Source organism: Neopsephotus bourkii, unplaced genomic scaffold, assembly GCF_033783945.1.
Source record: "Neopsephotus bourkii isolate Nb327-2 ecotype Australia unplaced genomic scaffold, CSIRO-AGI_Nbou_v1 NB_1660, whole genome shotgun sequence".
NCBI lineage: Eukaryota > Metazoa > Chordata > Aves > Psittaciformes > Psittacidae > Neopsephotus > Neopsephotus bourkii.
This window is the reverse complement of record NW_026902134.1, coordinates 461,306-476,734: the sequence shown is the minus strand read 5'-3', so window position 1 is coordinate 476,734 and position 15,429 is coordinate 461,306. Positions and strand designations below refer to the sequence as shown.

General features: G+C 62.5%; 3 protein-coding genes across 3 annotated transcripts in view; 1 reads left to right on the top strand and 2 right to left on the bottom strand.

Moving 5' to 3' along the window:
- Positions 1 to 367: 367 nt before the first annotated feature.
- On the bottom strand, positions 368 to 7,669 carry HDGF (heparin binding growth factor). Its single transcript, XM_061375227.1, has 6 exons — positions 7,472 to 7,669; positions 3,143 to 3,219; positions 2,916 to 3,054; positions 2,064 to 2,231; positions 959 to 1,137; positions 368 to 572 (listed from the first exon to the last, which is right to left on the bottom strand). The coding sequence occupies exons 1-6, from the start codon at positions 7,556 to 7,558 to the stop codon at positions 566 to 568; spliced, it is 657 nt and encodes a 218-aa protein (XP_061231211.1). The 5' UTR covers positions 7,559 to 7,669; the 3' UTR covers positions 368 to 565.
- A 149-nt stretch (positions 7,670 to 7,818) lies between these two features.
- The window catches only part of MCL1 (MCL1 apoptosis regulator, BCL2 family member), a 41,265-nt gene continuing 33,654 nt past the window's right edge, over positions 7,819 to 15,429 (bottom strand). Inside the window, exon 4 of the mRNA XM_061375210.1 lies at positions 7,819 to 7,830. The gene's annotated coding sequence lies outside the window, so the exon portion shown is untranslated. The remainder of the gene's footprint in view (positions 7,831 to 15,429) is intronic.
- PRCC (proline rich mitotic checkpoint control factor) lies at positions 9,550 to 15,017 on the top strand. Its single transcript, XM_061375146.1, has 7 exons — positions 9,550 to 10,241; positions 11,121 to 11,168; positions 11,525 to 12,097; positions 12,808 to 12,903; positions 13,632 to 13,775; positions 14,333 to 14,398; positions 14,835 to 15,017. The coding sequence occupies exons 1-7, from the start codon at positions 9,819 to 9,821 to the stop codon at positions 14,919 to 14,921; spliced, it is 1,437 nt and encodes a 478-aa protein (XP_061231130.1). The 5' UTR covers positions 9,550 to 9,818; the 3' UTR covers positions 14,922 to 15,017.

Sequence of the window (15,429 nt, the reverse complement as noted above, 5' to 3'; positions counted from 1 at the left end):
TGCACGCTGGGAGTTATAGTCCTTCGTCTGCCCCGCGCTGGGAGTTGCAGTCCTTCACCCACGCCGCGTCTGCGTAGTGCATTGCGGGAGTAGCGCGGTGCATGCTGGGAGTTGTAGTCCACCCATCACCACCACCCCCTCCCCGCACCGGTGTCTGCGGCCGGGCCTGGGCCCTCTCTGGAGGCCCCGCTCCATCACCGCCTCCCCGCGGGGCTCCACACGCGAGGCCGGGGCTCCACCGCGGCCTGCGCGCTGCCGGCGAGGGCCTCTCGGGGGCCGCTGGGAGCTGTAGTCCCGGCCGCGGCTCCATTTTCTCCTCCGCCCGCGGGGAGCGGCGCAAAGGAGGCGCGAGGCCCGGCGGAAGCGCTTTAAAAAGGCAGGAATCGCTTTTATTCGCCCGGAGCCGCTCAGCCCCCGGGGCTCGCTGCGGGAAGCATGCACCGGGTGCGGGCCCCACGCCCGCCTCTCGCCTCCTTCCTTCCTCTCGCTCGGCTCCTGGGCTCCTTTTCCTCTGGCCACGACGAGCAGCACCCAACGGAGCCCAATGGGGCCGGGCCCGACCCCGCTACAGACTGCAATGGAGACACAGACACAGGGCAGCGATCAGGGTGTGCCGGCGCCATTGCTGCCAATGGAGCCCAATGAGACCCCACTATGGGCTGCAATGGGGACACAGACACAGGGCAGTGCTCAGGGCACGCCAGCTCCATTGCTCCCAATGGGACCCTGCTGTGGGCTGCAATGGAGACACAGACACAGGGCAGCACTCAGGGTGTGCCGGCTCCATCGCTCCCAATGGGATCCCACTATGGGCTGCAATGGGGACACAGACACAGGGCAGTGCTCAGGGTGTGCCGGCTCCATCACTCCCAATGGTACCCCGCTATGGGCTGCAACGGGGACACAGACACAGGGCAGTGCTCAGGGCTCCCAATGGAGCCCCTGGGTGCGCTCTCACCTCTCCTCGTGGTCTCTGAGCTCCTCCGTGCCCATCCCCGTGGCCTCCGGCGCGGCCCCGGCGCTGTTCTTGTCCCCATCGCCCGCGTTCGCCTTCACCACCTCCTCCTCCTCGGGGGGCTCCTCGTTGGCTTTGGGGCCCTCCTGCCCCTCCGCTTCCTTGGGGCGCTTGGGGGAGTTCTGGGCACAGAGAAGCGAGGCTCAGCCCAGCCTGGACCCCCGGTGTCCCCCTTCCCATCGCTCCGGTGCCATTCCCAGTGTCCCCCCCTTCCCATCGCTCCGGTCCCATTCCCAGTGTCCCCCCCTTCCCATCGCTCCGGTCCCATTCCCAGTGTCCCCCCCTTCCCATCGCTCCGGTCCCATTCCCAGTGTCCCCCCCTTCCCATCGCTCCGGTGCCATTCCCAGTGTCCCCCCCTTCCCATCGCTCCGGTGCCATTCCCAGTGTCCCCCCCTTCCCATCGCTCCGGTGCCATTCCCAGTGTCCCCCCTTCCACCGGCATTCCCAGTGTCCCCCCCTTCCCATCGCTCCGGTGCCATTCCCAGTGTCCCCCCCTTCCCATCGCTCCGGTGCCATTCCCAGTGTCCCCCCTTCCCATCGCTCCGGTGCCATTCCCAGTGTCCCCCCTTCCCATCGCTCCGGTGCCATTCCCAGTGTCCCCCCCTTCCCATCGCTCCGGTGCCATTCCCAGTGTCCCCCCCTTCCCATCGCTCCGGTGCCATTCCCAGTGTCCCCCCCTTCCCATCGCTCCGGTGCCATTCCCAGTGTCCCCCCCTTCCCATTGCTCCGGTCCCATTCCCAGTGTCCCCCCCTTCCCATCGCTCCGGTCCCATTCCCAGTGTCCCCCTTCCATCGCTCCGGTGCCATTCCCAGTGTCCCCCCTTCCCATCGCTCCGGTGCCATTCCCAGTGTCCCCCCTTCCCATCGCTCCGGTGCCATTCCCAGTGTCCCCCCCTTCCCATCGCTCCGGTGCCATTCCCAGTGTCCCCCCCTTCCCATCGCTCCGGTGCCATTCCCAGTGTCCCCCCCTTCCCATCGCTCCGGTGCCATTCCCAGTGTCCCCCCGTTCCCATCGCTCCGGTCCCATTCCCAGTGTCCCCGTCCTACCTGGGCAGCGTCGTCGGCCCGGCGCTTGGCACCGGCGCGCTCCCGGGCCTGCTCGTCGATCACCAACTGCCCCTCGTCGTCGCTGCTGCCCTCGGCGCTGCCTTTCTTGGCCCCATCGCCCTCCGGCTCCTGCGCGCCCGCCTCGGAGCAGGTCTGCTTCTGGGTGGGCTGCAGGGAACGGCATTGGGATGGCATAGGGGTTGTATGGGGATTGTATGGGGATTGTAATAGGGATTGTATGGGGATTGTATAGGGATTGCAATGGGGATTGTATGGGGATTGTATAGGGATTGCATGGGGATTGCATGGGGATTGTATAGGGATTGCATAGGGAATTGTATAGGGAATGGTATAGGGAATTGCATGGGGATTTTATAGGGATTGTATGGGGATTGCATGGGGATTGCATGGGGAATTGTATAGCGATTGTATAGGGATTGTATAGGGAATTGCATAGCGATTGTATAGGAATTGCATAGGGATTGTATAGGGATATTCTGGGATTAGGATGCAAGGGCTAGGGAAAATATAGGGAATGGTATAGGGAATTGTATAGGGATTGCATAGGGAATTGTATAGGGATTGTATGGGGATTGCATGGGGATTGCATAGGGAATTGTATAGCAATTGTATAGGGAATTGTATAGGGATTGCATAGGGAATGGTATAGGGAATCACATAGGGAATTGTATAGGAAATTACATAGGGAAACACATAGGGAATTGTATAGGGAAACGCGTAGGGAATCACATAGGGAATTGCAGAGGGATCACATAGGGAATCACCCAGGGAATCCCCCAGGGAATCCCATAGGAATGCCACACACGGAAGGGCCCTCCAGGCACCACTGACCTGGTATCCGGAGGCTTTCACTGTGGGGTTGTTCTCGATCTCCCAGAGGCCCTCGCTGAAGCCTTTCCTCTTGTTGGGCTTCCCAAACTTCTCCTTGCACTCCTCATAGGGGAAGAGGTCTTTGGGCCCCAGGAATGCCCTGCTCGGGGTGCAGGGAGCAGTCAGGATGGATCCCGCCTCACCCCATGCCCACAGGGAAGCGCTGTCCCCCCGCCGGCCCCACTCACGTCTCGTGGGTCCCGAAGAAGAACACTTGGTATTTGTTGGAGGAGGATTTGACTGCAGCTTCCGGCATCTCGTCGATCTGCGGGATGCAGGGATGGGGATGAGCACCGGGAGCACCTGGGTACCGCATCCACCCGCAGCAGCATCCTTTGGGAATCACGGGTACCGCATCCACCCGCAGCAGCATCCTTTGGGAATCACGGGTACCGCATCCACCCGCAGCAGCATCCTTTGGGAATCACGGGTACCACATCCACCCGCAGCAGCATCCTTTGGGAATCACGGGTACCGCATCCACCCGCAGCAGCATCCTTTGGGAATCACGGGTACCGCTTCCAACCAGGTTTTGGGTGGGTGTGCAGCAGCATCCTTGGGATCACGGGTACCGCATCCACCCGCAGCAGCATCCTTTGGGAATCATGGGTACCACATCCAACCGCAGCAGCATCCTTTGGGAATCACGGGTACCGCATCCACCCGCAGCAGCATCCTTTGGGAATCACCCTTCTCCCACCCCATGACCGGCCGCTCTAAGCTCAGGTGGGTCCAGGTAGGAGCTGGTGCTTCCATTGGGATGGGAGGGGATAAAGAGGAGGTTTTGGGGCTCTCAGTGCTGGGACCCCCCCTCCAACCCCGATGCTGCCGTGACCCCGATGCTGCCGTGATCCCGATGCTGCCGTGATCCCGATGCTGCCGTGATCCCAATGCTGCCGTGACCCCAATGCTGCTGTGATCCCGATGATGCCGTGACCCCGATGCTGCCGTGACCCCGATGCTGCCGGGCGCCGCTTCCCTGGACACGAATATTCCCGAGGTGCCAAATGGGAATAGAAGGAAAGCGACTCCGGTGGCTTTAAATAGCAGCTAAAAATAACCCCCCACACACCCCCCTGGCTCCAGGAGCCAGCAATTCCCAAGGGAAGCCTGCAAGGAGCCAAGCAGGCCCTTGGGGTGCTGGGTCCCATTCACCCCCAGTGACCCCACTCCCCTGCATCCCAAACCAGCCCATGGGATGCTCCAAGGCCTGAGCCAACTGAGGGTTTCATTCCCAGGGCTGGGAATACCGCCCGGCTCATCCCCTGCCATGCAGGGCTGATGGATGCTGCTGTCCCAAGGGGCTGCAGGCATCGGGAATGGGCTGCTCGCATTCCCTGCTCCCAGAGAGCTGGACCAGGATGCGCCTCCGCTGCCATCCCCCCTGCCCAAATGCAGTTGGGAGCATCCCTCTTCCTGGCTCCAAGGGGGTGATTTGGGATCATGCCCTATCCAGCCCCCATCATGGCAGCACCATCCTGCCCCAAAGCTTCCTCTGTCCCCTCCAAATGCATGGAGGCGTTCCGGGGGCAGGGATGAGCGGAGCGGGGATGCTCTCACCCTCACGCTGCCTTCACACAGGTCATTCCCAGGATGATGCAGCGATGGCTCCCGCATCTCAGCTGGGAACACGGCCCCAACCCCCCCCACTGTGCTGGTTCCAACCCCATTCCCTAAGGAGCACCGCTGAGGACACGGTTGGGGTCAAAGGGACCTTTTCCAACCGGGAGCATCCCCATCCGGACACAGGGCACCAGGACCCATCCATGGCCATGGTTGTGCCTGGGGCCCACAGATGGGCCCCGATGAGCAGGGCCCCAACACCCAACCCTTATCCCTGTACCCCTGCACCTCCCATGGGGCTCTATCAGCAGGGCCAGGCGGGTGGTGCCCCACTGGGGCCCACGATAGCACCCATGGGTGCTGGGGGGGGGGCACAAACAGCCTTGGCCCATCCCATCGCAGGGTAAAGCGCCCCCAGTGCTGTCCCCATCCCATTGTGTCTGTCCCCCCCCCGGCACTGGGGAGCACTGGGAGCAAGCGGCTCCGGAGCGCGCCCGGGCACGAGCCCCACTTGGACTCTGCCCCCAACCTCTGCCCCTGCCCTTTGTGACTGGTCCATGGGGCAGGAGCGGGCAAAGGGAGCTCCATGGATGCCAAGGGCAGCGCTGGGAGCAGCCCCCCCCCGCCCCACCTCAATTTCCCCCCATAGGGAATGGGATTCATTGCTATGGGGTGAGGGGGCTGGGGTGAGCCCATGCGGCCCCATTGCACCCATGGGGCTGCTCCCAGCTCCCGCAAACCCCAGCCACAACTTCCCTGGATTCAGTCCCAAAGGGGATCCAACCCAGCCATAGGGAGCCCCCCCCTCAATGCCTGGCGATGGGAATCCAATCCCTGCTGTGATCCCCCTCATCCCAGTGGGTTCTGGTGCATGGATGAGGGCTGGGATGCGAGGAAGAGGATGGAGGCGCGGGTGCAGGGCAGCTCCTGTGCGTGCCTCAGTTTCCCCATTGAACTGAAGGGGTGAAGGGGGGGTAACACGGAGCCACCCCCATAAACCCGACCCCCCCAGGGTGCTTCCAGCTTCCCTTTGCCACTCCTGCTCCTTCCCTCGCCATTGCAGCCACACCTGGCCGGGAGCAGCCACCCCAGCGCGTTTCATCACAGCACCCCATTAGTCACGGGGTTAGTCACCGGAGGGAGGGTTGACCTGGGGGGGGGGGGGTTCAGCCCCCCACATCCCCCTTTACCCCCCCCATATCCCTCATGGAAAACCTGTTCCATGATGGAGGAGCCCTGCGGTTCCCAACCCCCCCCCCTCCGCGGCCTCCCCGCCAGGGCCCTGCAAACCAAACAGAAGCTGTTCAAAGCCAGGAGGTGGGGGGGAGGGAATGGCTGGGAATGGCTGGGAATGGTCGGGAATGGTCGGGAATGGCTGGGAATGGCTGGGAATGAGCTGGGAATGAGCTGGGAATGGTCGGGAATGGTTGGGAATGGTCGGGAATGGTCGGGAATGGCTGGGAATGGCTGGGAATGGTTGGGAATGGCTGGGAATGGTCGGGAATGGCTGGGAATGGCTGGGAATGGTCGGGAATGGTTGGGAATGGTTGGGAATGGTCGGGAACGGCTGGGAATGGTCGGGAACGGCTGGGAATGGTCGGGAATGGCGGGGAATGGTTGGGAATGGTCGGGAATGGTGGGGAATGGCTGGGAATGGTCGGGAATGGTCAGGAATGGTCAGGAATGGCTGGGAATGGTCGGGAATGGCCGGGAATGGCTGGGAATGGTCGGGAATGGCTGGGAATGGTTGGGAATGGCTGGGAATGGCTGGGAATGGTCGGGAATGGTCGGGAATGGCTGGGAATGGTCGGGAATGGCTGGGAATGGCTGGGAATGGTTGGGAATGGCTGGGAATGGTCGGGAATGGCTGGGAATGGCTGGGAATGGTTGGGAATGGTCGGGAATGGTCAGGAATGGCTGGGAATGGTCAGGAATGGCTGGGAATGGCTGGGAATGGTCGGGAATGGTCGGGAATGGTCAGGAATGGCTGGGAATGGCTGGGAATGGCTGGGAATGGCTGGGAATGGCTGGGAATGGTCGGGAATGGCTGGGAATGGCTGGGAATGGCTGGGAATGTCGGGAATGGTGGCGAGGGGATTCCTCTCCACTCCGCGTTGAATCGGGAAGGAGGGGGTTGAGCGGCCCAGTTTGCAACAAGGCCGGGAAGTAGTGGGGGGGGAACCAACATTCCATGGATTCAGCTGCACCGGGAAGTGCTCCATAGAACCCCAACCGCATCCCAAGGCCTGGAGCTTCCCACCGGGATCAAGCTGGATGCATCCCGCTCTGCGCTGCCCCCCCCGCACAGGGAGCTTTGGGGTCCCCAGCGATGCGCACTGACCCCCCCCATCCCATCCATCCATAATGGGCTTGGGAATGCCCCCCAATGGGGCTGGGGGCCTGGTACATGGGGGGGGGGGGCACCTGCCTCGACACCCCCACGTGTGGGTGCTCCCCCCCCCCCAAACTCCGTCCCAACTCTTCCATAACATCCATTATCCACAGCCCAACTCCCGGCCCCCCATGGCCCCGCGCCGATGGGAAGGCCACGGGGGTCACAATAGGACGATATTTGAGGGGGGGGGGATTTTCCCATAGGAACCCAATGGGGGGGGGTCCCCCATTCCCACCCGTCCCCTCCACACCCCCCAAAAGAGAAGGCGAAGAAACGGCACAAAAAGGCCCCGGGACGCGGTTCCCGGTGCCCCAAACCCCATTAAAATACCCACAAACCGTTCCCCCCCCCCCGCGGCCTTACATAAGGCACCGGTAAAGTTGGATCCAAGCGGGAGTCCCGCGTGTGTCCATGTCCGTGTCCCTCCCCCCCCCATTCCCGGTTCACCGGTCGCGTTATGCAACGGGGAGCACCGGGAAAAGAGGAGATGGGCGGGGGGGGAAGGATGAAACCGGGTCCCATCGGTGCCGTGTCCCCCCCCCTTTTCCTCGTTGCTTACCCGGGCGGGCCAGTGCGGGTACCCCTTCATCTTGGCAAAGACCAGGTCCCCGCATTTGTATTCCTTCTGCCGGTTGGACCGGGACATCTTGGCTGCCGCTGCTCCCGGTGCGGCGGAGGGGAAGGGGGGGAAAAGGGGAGGGGGGAAAGGGGAAAAAGGGGAAGGGGGGGTTCAAAGGCGAACTTTAGGACGCGAACCCCTAAAGCGGGAGGGATCCGCACGGCGTGGGGGGGGTGGGGGGGGAAGGAGAAGGAGGAGGAAGAGGAGGAGGAGGAAGGGACCCGGCGCTTCCTCCTGGCCCCCGGTGCGGCGGGGCCCGATCCCGATCCCGAGCCCTATGGGGGGGGGGCAGCCCCGGGGTTAGAGGCGGCGCGGAGCGGGTCCGCGCCCCATGCGCTTGTTTGGGTTTGAATTCCCTGCGCCCTCCCCCTCCTCCGCCTCCTCCCGGTGGATGCGCTCGGAGGCTCCGCAGCGCTGCCTGGGCCCGGCCCACGCGGGAGGGGAAAATGGAGCCGATGGCAACGGATGGGGAGCGGGGGGGGGGGGGTACGGACACGGGAGGGGGGGGAGAAAGGGGTGGAAGGAGAGGAAATACGGGAGGAACCAGTGGGAAAGTGGGGAAAACCAGTGTGGATCCGTGAGAAACTGGTGTAAATCCATGTGGAACCAGTGTGGATCCATGAGAAACTGGTGTAAATCCATGTGGAACCAGTGTGGATCCATGAGGAACCAATGTAAATCCATGTGGAACCAGTGTAAATCCATGTAGAACCAGTGTAAAACTGTAAAACCAGTGTAAATCCATGTAAAACCAGTGTAAATCGATGTGGAACCAGTGTAAAACTGTAAAACCAGTGTAAATCCATGTAAACCAGTGTAAAACTGTAAAACCAGTGTAAACCAATGTGGAACCAGTGTAAAACTGTAAAACCAGTGTAAATCCAAGTAAAACCAGTGTAAATCCATGTAAAACCAGTGTAAATCGATGTGGAACCAGTGTAAAACTGTAAAACCAGTGTAAATCCATGTAAAACCAGTGTAAAACTGTAAAACCAGTGTAAATCCATGTAAAACCAGTGTAAAACTGTAAAACCAGTGTAAATCCATGTAAAACCAGTGTAAAACTATGTAAAACCAGTGTAAACCCATGTGGAAGCAGCGTTACACTGTGCAAAACCAGTGCAACATTGTGTAAAGCTGGGTAACGGCAGGCTAAGGGGAGGGTAACAGCAGGGTAACAGTGTGTTAATATGTTACACTGTTAAACCAGTGTGAAACCAGTATAAAGCCAGTGTAAAACCAGCATAAAGCCAGTGTAAAACCAGTGTGAAACTAGTATAAAACCAATGTGAACCCAGTGTGAAAGCACCTAACACCGTGAAATCCGTTGTAACCCCCCAAACCCCAGTGTCACCCCCTTGTGAACCCAACCCGGGCCAAGCCGCCGCCATTCCCGACATTCCCCATGGGAGCAGGGGGGGGCGAGAAGGACGGGATCCTGGAATGGGGGGGGATGGAGGGAGCTTAAAGCCCCCAGGCCCTCGGGGTCCGGGCTCAGCTCCCGTTTCCACCCCATAGGAGGAGGTTGAAGGGCTCCGGTCTCAGGGCACGGACCCGCACAGCCGCCGTATCCCGGGAATCCCAACCCCGATCCATGGGAAAGCCGCTCCCGCCCCATGCGTGCGGCTGGGAAGGGGCAGGGCCTCGCCGTGACACAGCACCGCTCCGCCGCCCGCTTGGCGATGGACTGAGCGGCCTGGCAGCGGGGAGCGCCGGGAGCTGGAGTGCGGCCCTGGCCGAGGAGCCCCCGAGGCCCGCTTAGGCCGCGCTCCGCCGCGGGGCCTGCCAGGCCTCACTAGGCCCAGCTTAGGCCTCGGCCTTGCGCCCGGCTCCGCGGGGCTTCCCCTCCCCGTTCCCCGCCAAGTCACGGCCCGGCCCTGCGGGCCCGGCCCACGGGGCACGCCGGGAGTGGAGGGAGGGGGGGTGTCCCGCTCGGACTACAGCTCCCATGGTGCCCCGCGGCAGGGCCGCGCTGCGAGGGTGGTGAGGCCCCGCGCGCAGTGCACGCTGGGAGTTGTAGTCCCGCCGCGCCGGGGCGCGGACCCTGCCGGCAGCCATTATCTGGGAGCGCTCCGCCGGGCGTTGGGGCCGCTCCGCCGCTGGTCCGAGCCCGCGGCCCCGCCGCGCTGGGCCCGCTATGGCCGCGTAGCCTCGGCCGCAGCCTCCCCTTCCTGCCCACTGTGCTCGAGGAAGGCGCGGGCGGCGGCGCGGCCTAGCTCGGAGGGCGGATCCTCGGCCTCGCGTAGCGGCGGCTGCCCGCGGAGGGCCGCCCTCCTCGGGGGGGGCCATGTCCCTGGTGGCCTATGCTAGCAGCGAAGAGGAGAGCGATGCGGAGGAGCCCGCGGGCGATGAGGAGGAAGCGGCCGCTCCTGCTCCTCCTCCCGCCGCAGCCCAGCAGGCCCCGGCCCGGGGCCTCTTCGCTTCTCTGCCTCCCCCCAAGGCCCCCGCGGGGCCGCCGCCGCCTCCCTTCCCTATGGGCCCCCCGCCCGGCCTGAGGGGCTTCGGCACCGGGCCCGAGCCGGGGGGGAGCGGGGGGGAGCAGCAGCCGCGGCTCGGGGGGCTCCTCCTGCCCCCCCCCAGGAACGCGGCCACCCCCGAGGCCCCGAACGTGGCCGCTCCGAGCGCGGCCGGGCCCGATTTGAGCCTCCCCAAGGGCAAGAAGAGGACGGAGCCGGTGCGGATCCCGGTGCCGGAGCTGCCCGGGGCTGATGTGAGTACGAGCGGCTCCGTCCCGCCCGGGCGTTTGCATGGGGGGGAGCAGCGGCTCCTTCCTCCGCTTCCCCCCTCTCCCCAGCACAAGGGGCTCCATAGGAGGAAGGAGCCCGGTGAGGGAGCTGGGGCTGCCCCATCCCTGGCAGTGCTCAAGGCCCGGTTGGACACAGGGGCTTGGAGCATCCTGCTCCAGTTTAAGGGGTCCCTGCCCTATGGCAGGGGTTGGAGCTGGAGGAGCTTTAAGGTCCCTTCCACTCAACCCATCCCTGCTGATGCAGGAGGGCACGCGAGGCCGTTGTGGCATCTCCAGGGGGATTTGCCCTGGCTGCCGGCCCTAATCCTGAAGAGCTCTGCAGAATTAACCTGATGGAGAAACCCTCTTTAGAGCCCTAACGGAGCAACCCCAGCCCGGCTTCCCCCTGCAGGAGCTGATGGTGCGGGTGCATCCCCTTCAAGTCCCTTCTGCTCTTTGCTCCCGAGCCGTAGCTGCTCCTGCCTGGTGCTTCTGGCCCTGCGGACCTTCAGGTGTCTGCTCCCCTCTTTGCTTGCCCTCACAGAGCCTTAGAGTGCTCCTGAGCCATAAATCCATGATGGGAGCAGGGAAAAGCAGGTCCCCGGCCCCCTTAGTGAGCGCCTTCCCCTCTCCCCTTCCCTGGGCCTGGCCTCCGATGCTCCCGATGGGGCAGGAGCTGCTCCTGGGTCTCTCTCACAGCAGGAACCAAGGAGGGGTTTAGCTCCCTGCCCTGCCCTGGGTGCATCGGCAGAGCTGGACCGCATCCCCCCGGGGTGATGCTAAACCCGGAGCCGCATCGCTGGGCTCTTTGCCTCTGCTGTTTGGGTGCCTCCCGTTGTGCTGAGCTCTCTTTCTCTTTCTCAGTCAGATTCCGAGGAAGATGAACCAAGCAAGAAGAAAAATCCTCTGCAGGTAAAGCCCTGGAATAGGAGGCATTTGGCTTGGGACAGAGCTTGGGCTTCCACTGGTCCCAATGAGCCCCTTTAGCACGGGGCTTTGAGCGGTTAAAATCCCTTTGCTCTCCTCAGGGATTGCCCCTTTTGGGGGGCACTTTCATCCCTTTCAGCCTCCACAAGCCAGGGGTTGAGGGGGGGGAACCTGGCACCTGCTTGCAAAGGGCACTTCTAAGCCTGGTGTGTCCAAAGCAGCAATGGGGAAGCCCTTGGTGCAGGGGCAGAGGAGGGGATGAGCAGCAGAGCTCCTGGGTCTCACTCCTTCCTCTTCTCTCTCCTCTTTGGGTACCCTTCGCCCTGCCTGGACCCCTGCAGAGCCGCGGCGAGGGCTCGGGTTTGTCGGCGCTGCTTCCCCAACCCAAGAACCTGAGCGTGAAGGAGAGCAACCGCTTGCTTTTACCCTACTCCGTGTCGAGGCGAGCGGGTGAGAGCCCCTCTGACTGCAAAGCGAAGGCGCCCGCCTCGTCCTCCAAAGCCAAACCTCCCTCCAAGCCAGCAGTGCCCACGACTCCTTCTCCCTCGGCTATCAAAGCCGCTGCCAAGAGCGCGGCGCTGCAGGTAACCAAACAGATCACGCAGGAAGAGGAGGACAGCGACGAGGAGCTCGAGCCAGAGAACTACTTCTCCTTGTCTGACAGGAGCGAGCCCGGCGCGGTGGGTGCCGACACCTACCTGTACTCTGGCCCTGGGGTGCCCGAGGAACCCCCCCCCGGCACGGAGCCAGAGCCCCACTTCCAGGACGCTGCTGCCAACGCGCCTCTGGAGTTCAAGACGGGCGCAGGCTCCAGTGGGGCTCAGCACAGTTGGGTGCCCAAGCCTGGGGAGGATTACAGCAGCCAAGCCTATGGCCAGTTCCCTGCCTATGGCGAGCCTGGGGCCTATTATCAGGTGAGTCCTGCTCTGGGAAGCCTGCTTGGATGGGATGGGGCTGAGGTGGTTCTGGGAGCAACCTGCGGCTTGTGGGGATGGCACCTGCAAGAGCAGGGGCACAGGGAGCAGAGATCCCCGGTGTTAACACATCAGGGGCTGGGTTGGGGTGGAAAGGACCTCAAGCTCCTCCAGCTCCAGCCCTTGCCATGGGCAGGGACCCTTCCACTGGAGCAGGGTGTTCCAAGCCCCTTCCACTGGAGCAGGATGCTCCGAGCCCCTTCCCCTGGAGCAGGATGCTCCGAGCCCCTTCCACTGGAGCAGGATGCTCCGAGCCCCTTCCACTGGAGCAGGTGTGTTACTGGAGCAGGATGCTCCGAGCCCCTTCCCCTGGAGCAGGATGCTCCAAGCCCCTTCCACTGGAGCAGGATGCTCCGAGCCCCTTCCACTGGAGCAGGGTGTTCCGAGCCCCTTCCCCTGGAGCAGGATGCTCCGAGCCCCTTCCCCTGGAGCAGGATGCTCCGAGCCCCTTCCACTGGAGCAGGATGCTCTGAGCCCCATCCAATGTGGCCTTGAGCACTGCCAGGGATGGGGCACTTCCCACTGTGTGTAACGCACTCTGCTCCCCAGCAGCTGATCGGGTGAGGGCTGGATTCCATGCTCCATCCCAGGACCTCGGTGTGGGGATGCTCCAGGCTCATCTCCCAACCTGCTTTTCCTTCTGCTGACAGGATTACTACAGCAGTGGCTACTACCAGGAGGTGGAACCGGTGCAGGCGGCAGCACAGGAGATGAGCAACGACTCCTCCTTCATCGATGATGAAGCGGTTGGCACTTCCCTCCCTGCCCTGCTGCAGGGCTGCTCCAAGCCCCTTCCACTGTATGGGGCACAGGACCCCACCAGCACCCCCTGTGCTCCGTGCTCAGTTGTTCCATGGGGTCTAGCACAGGGTGGTGGCCTCCCTGCAGGCCCTTGGGCTGCTGCTTCAGTGGGTCCATGTGTGATGTCCCTCAGGGATGTTTGCTCCCAGAGCCCCGTCCCCTCCTCATGAGGGGGTGAAGCTGTTCCCTGAGCCACCCTCAGGGTACCTTCATGGTGCATCCTCCAGTGCAGGGGTGAATTAAACCCCTCAAACCCCTCTGTTTCAACCACCTTTCCCCACTGTTGATCCCATGCAGAAGCTGCCAGGGTCATAAACTGAGCCTGATGGAGGAGTCCCCCCTCTCCAAGGGACCTCTGCCCTTTAGAGGTGTTTTTGTGCTGGGGGAGGCAATGTGCTGGCAGCAAAACCTCAGGCACCTCCCTAGGGCTTAAACTGAGCGACCCAGGAGGCTGAGGTGGTGGTGAGGAGGTGCTGGTTTCTCTTGTGCATGGGGCAGTGAGGTTCCAGCCTTCCTGCTGCGAGCTTTAGGGCTGGGGCAAAGCAGAGCTCCCCTTGCTAAGAGGGGAGCTGTTGGGTTGGGGGGGGGCTCGTGGCATGCTCAGGGGCTCAGCCCCCGTCCCCCTCGCCTTGCTCCAGTGCTGCTGTAACCCCGGTGCCTTCTCTGGTTCCAGTTCAAGCGGCTGCAGGGCAAGAGGAACCGAGGGCGGGAGGAGATCAACTTTGTGGATATCAAAGGTGATGATCAGCTCAGCGGAGCCCAGCAGTGGCTCACCAAGTCCTTGACGGAGGAGAAGACCATGAAGTCCTTCAGCAAGGTACAGGCACCCTGGGAGCTGCATTGGCTGCAGTCACCAGCATGGGGGAGGACAGGGACCCTTGGGTGTTCTATAGAGGATTCCACAAGGTACAGGCACAGTGGGAGCTGCATTGGCTGCAGTCACCAGCATGGGGGAGGACAGGGACCCTTGGGTGTTCTATAGAGGATTCCACATCAGAGCTGCTCAAAACATGGGGTGCAGGAGGTAAAAACCAGCCAGGAGCTGCTCCAGCTGAAGGAATCTGCCCAGAGCCCTGGAATAGGAAACAAAGCAGAGTCCTAGGCTCTGAGGTTGGGAGCATCCTCAAGGATCACCTGGTCCATCCCCTCTTGGCTAAAGCACGGTCTAGCCAAGGCAGCCCGGCTGAGCCTTCAAAGGATCCAGGGATGGGGAATCTGCCTCTTCCCTGGGGATGTGGTCCCAAGGGCTGATTGTTCCCATGGTGACAGCATCCTCATGTCCAGCCTCCTCTTGCCCTGGCTTTGTGCTTGTGTTCTGCTCTCTGGGTCGGGATCATTGCAGCCTTTAACAGTTCCCTTCCTTTTGCTTCCTAGAAAAAAGGAGACCAGCCCACGGGGCAGCAGAGGAGGAAGCACCAGATCACGTACCTGATCCATCAGGTGAGTGGCAGCAGCACCCTCATGGCAGCAGCACCCTCATGGCAGCAGCACCCTCATGGCAGCAGCACCCTCATGGCAGCAGCACCTCGACCCTGAGGGTGTCCCAGCCCTGAGCTCCTGCCTGGCTTTGGCTTTGATTCACTCCCCCCCAGCCCCAGTGTGTCTGGGGGCTCTTTGCTGCCTGTCCTCCTTCCACCCCATTGCCCTGTGCTTCGGGAGCAGCTCCTGATGCTGTCCCCTCCAGAAGCCATGTTTCAGCTTGACCAAGCTGCCTGTGCATCCCTATGGATTCCGGCCTCTGGCATGGGGATGCTGTGAGCTCCTGGGAGGATGCTGCTGCCTGAAGTGCCCGGGCACCCCCAGCAAAGGATGGGGGGTGCAGGTCTGGGAGCTGCTGACTCAGCAGTGCTCATCTCCATCCTCTCCTGTCCCGCAGGCCAAGGAGCGAGAGCTGGAGCTCAAGAACACTTGGTCTGAAAACAAGCTCAGCAGGCGCCAGACCCAGGCCAAATACGGATTCTGACTCCTGTGCCCTGCTCCATGGCTGTGTCCCAGGGGACCTCCGGTGTTGGACTGCTCCTGGGCAGCACCCAGGCCCTCCCCTCGGCCATGAGAAGGGTTTCATGCGGCTGGGCCTGAGCCTCCACCCACAACCGTTCCCCTCCCTCCTTAAGACCATGGAAGGGTCAATCCAAGCCTGTTCCACCCGAGGCAGGAGCTGGGCCTGGCCCGGGGGCTGCTGCTTCCATGCAGCCTCAGGCAGGAGCCTTGTGCTGAGGCTCAATAAACTCTTCCCACTTTGCTCCTCTCCTGGACTCGCTGCGCGCTCCGAGAGGGTTCGGCCTCTTGGAAAGGCGTTTCCTTTGTGCCCCCTTTTGTGGTCCCTTTGAGCTGGGGCATCCTCGGGGCTCAGGAGCTCCCTGCTGGTGTCTGGGTCAGGGATGCTGAATCCCTGCTCCTGTTCTGGCCTCCAGGTGTGGAGGGGGAGCTCCGTTTGCAGCTCAGAGCTGGGTTCAGCCCTGCTGTGAGCG

What these genes read in the sequence shown, in the direction of transcription:
- HDGF (XM_061375227.1), bottom strand. Translation starts at nt 7,558, where the DNA reads ATGTCCCGGTCCAACCGGCAGAAGGAATACAAATGCGGGGACCTGGTC. An exon ending in TGAAAGCCTCCGGATACCAG is followed by an intron (nt 2,232 to 2,915) that starts GTCAGTGGTGCC and finishes CGTTCCCTGCAG; the next exon opens with CCCACCCAGAAGCAGACCTG. An exon ending in GGGCCGACGACGCTGCCCAG is followed by an intron (nt 1,138 to 2,063) that starts GTAGGACGGGGA and finishes CTCTGTGCCCAG; the next exon opens with AACTCCCCCAAGCGCCCCAA.
- PRCC (XM_061375146.1), top strand. Translation starts at nt 9,819, where the DNA reads ATGTCCCTGGTGGCCTATGCTAGCAGCGAAGAGGAGAGCGATGCGGAG. An exon ending in CGGAGCTGCCCGGGGCTGAT is followed by an intron (nt 10,242 to 11,120) that starts GTGAGTACGAGC and finishes TCTCTTTCTCAG; the next exon opens with TCAGATTCCGAGGAAGATGA. An exon ending in TCACGTACCTGATCCATCAG is followed by an intron (nt 14,399 to 14,834) that starts GTGAGTGGCAGC and finishes CCTGTCCCGCAG; the next exon opens with GCCAAGGAGCGAGAGCTGGA.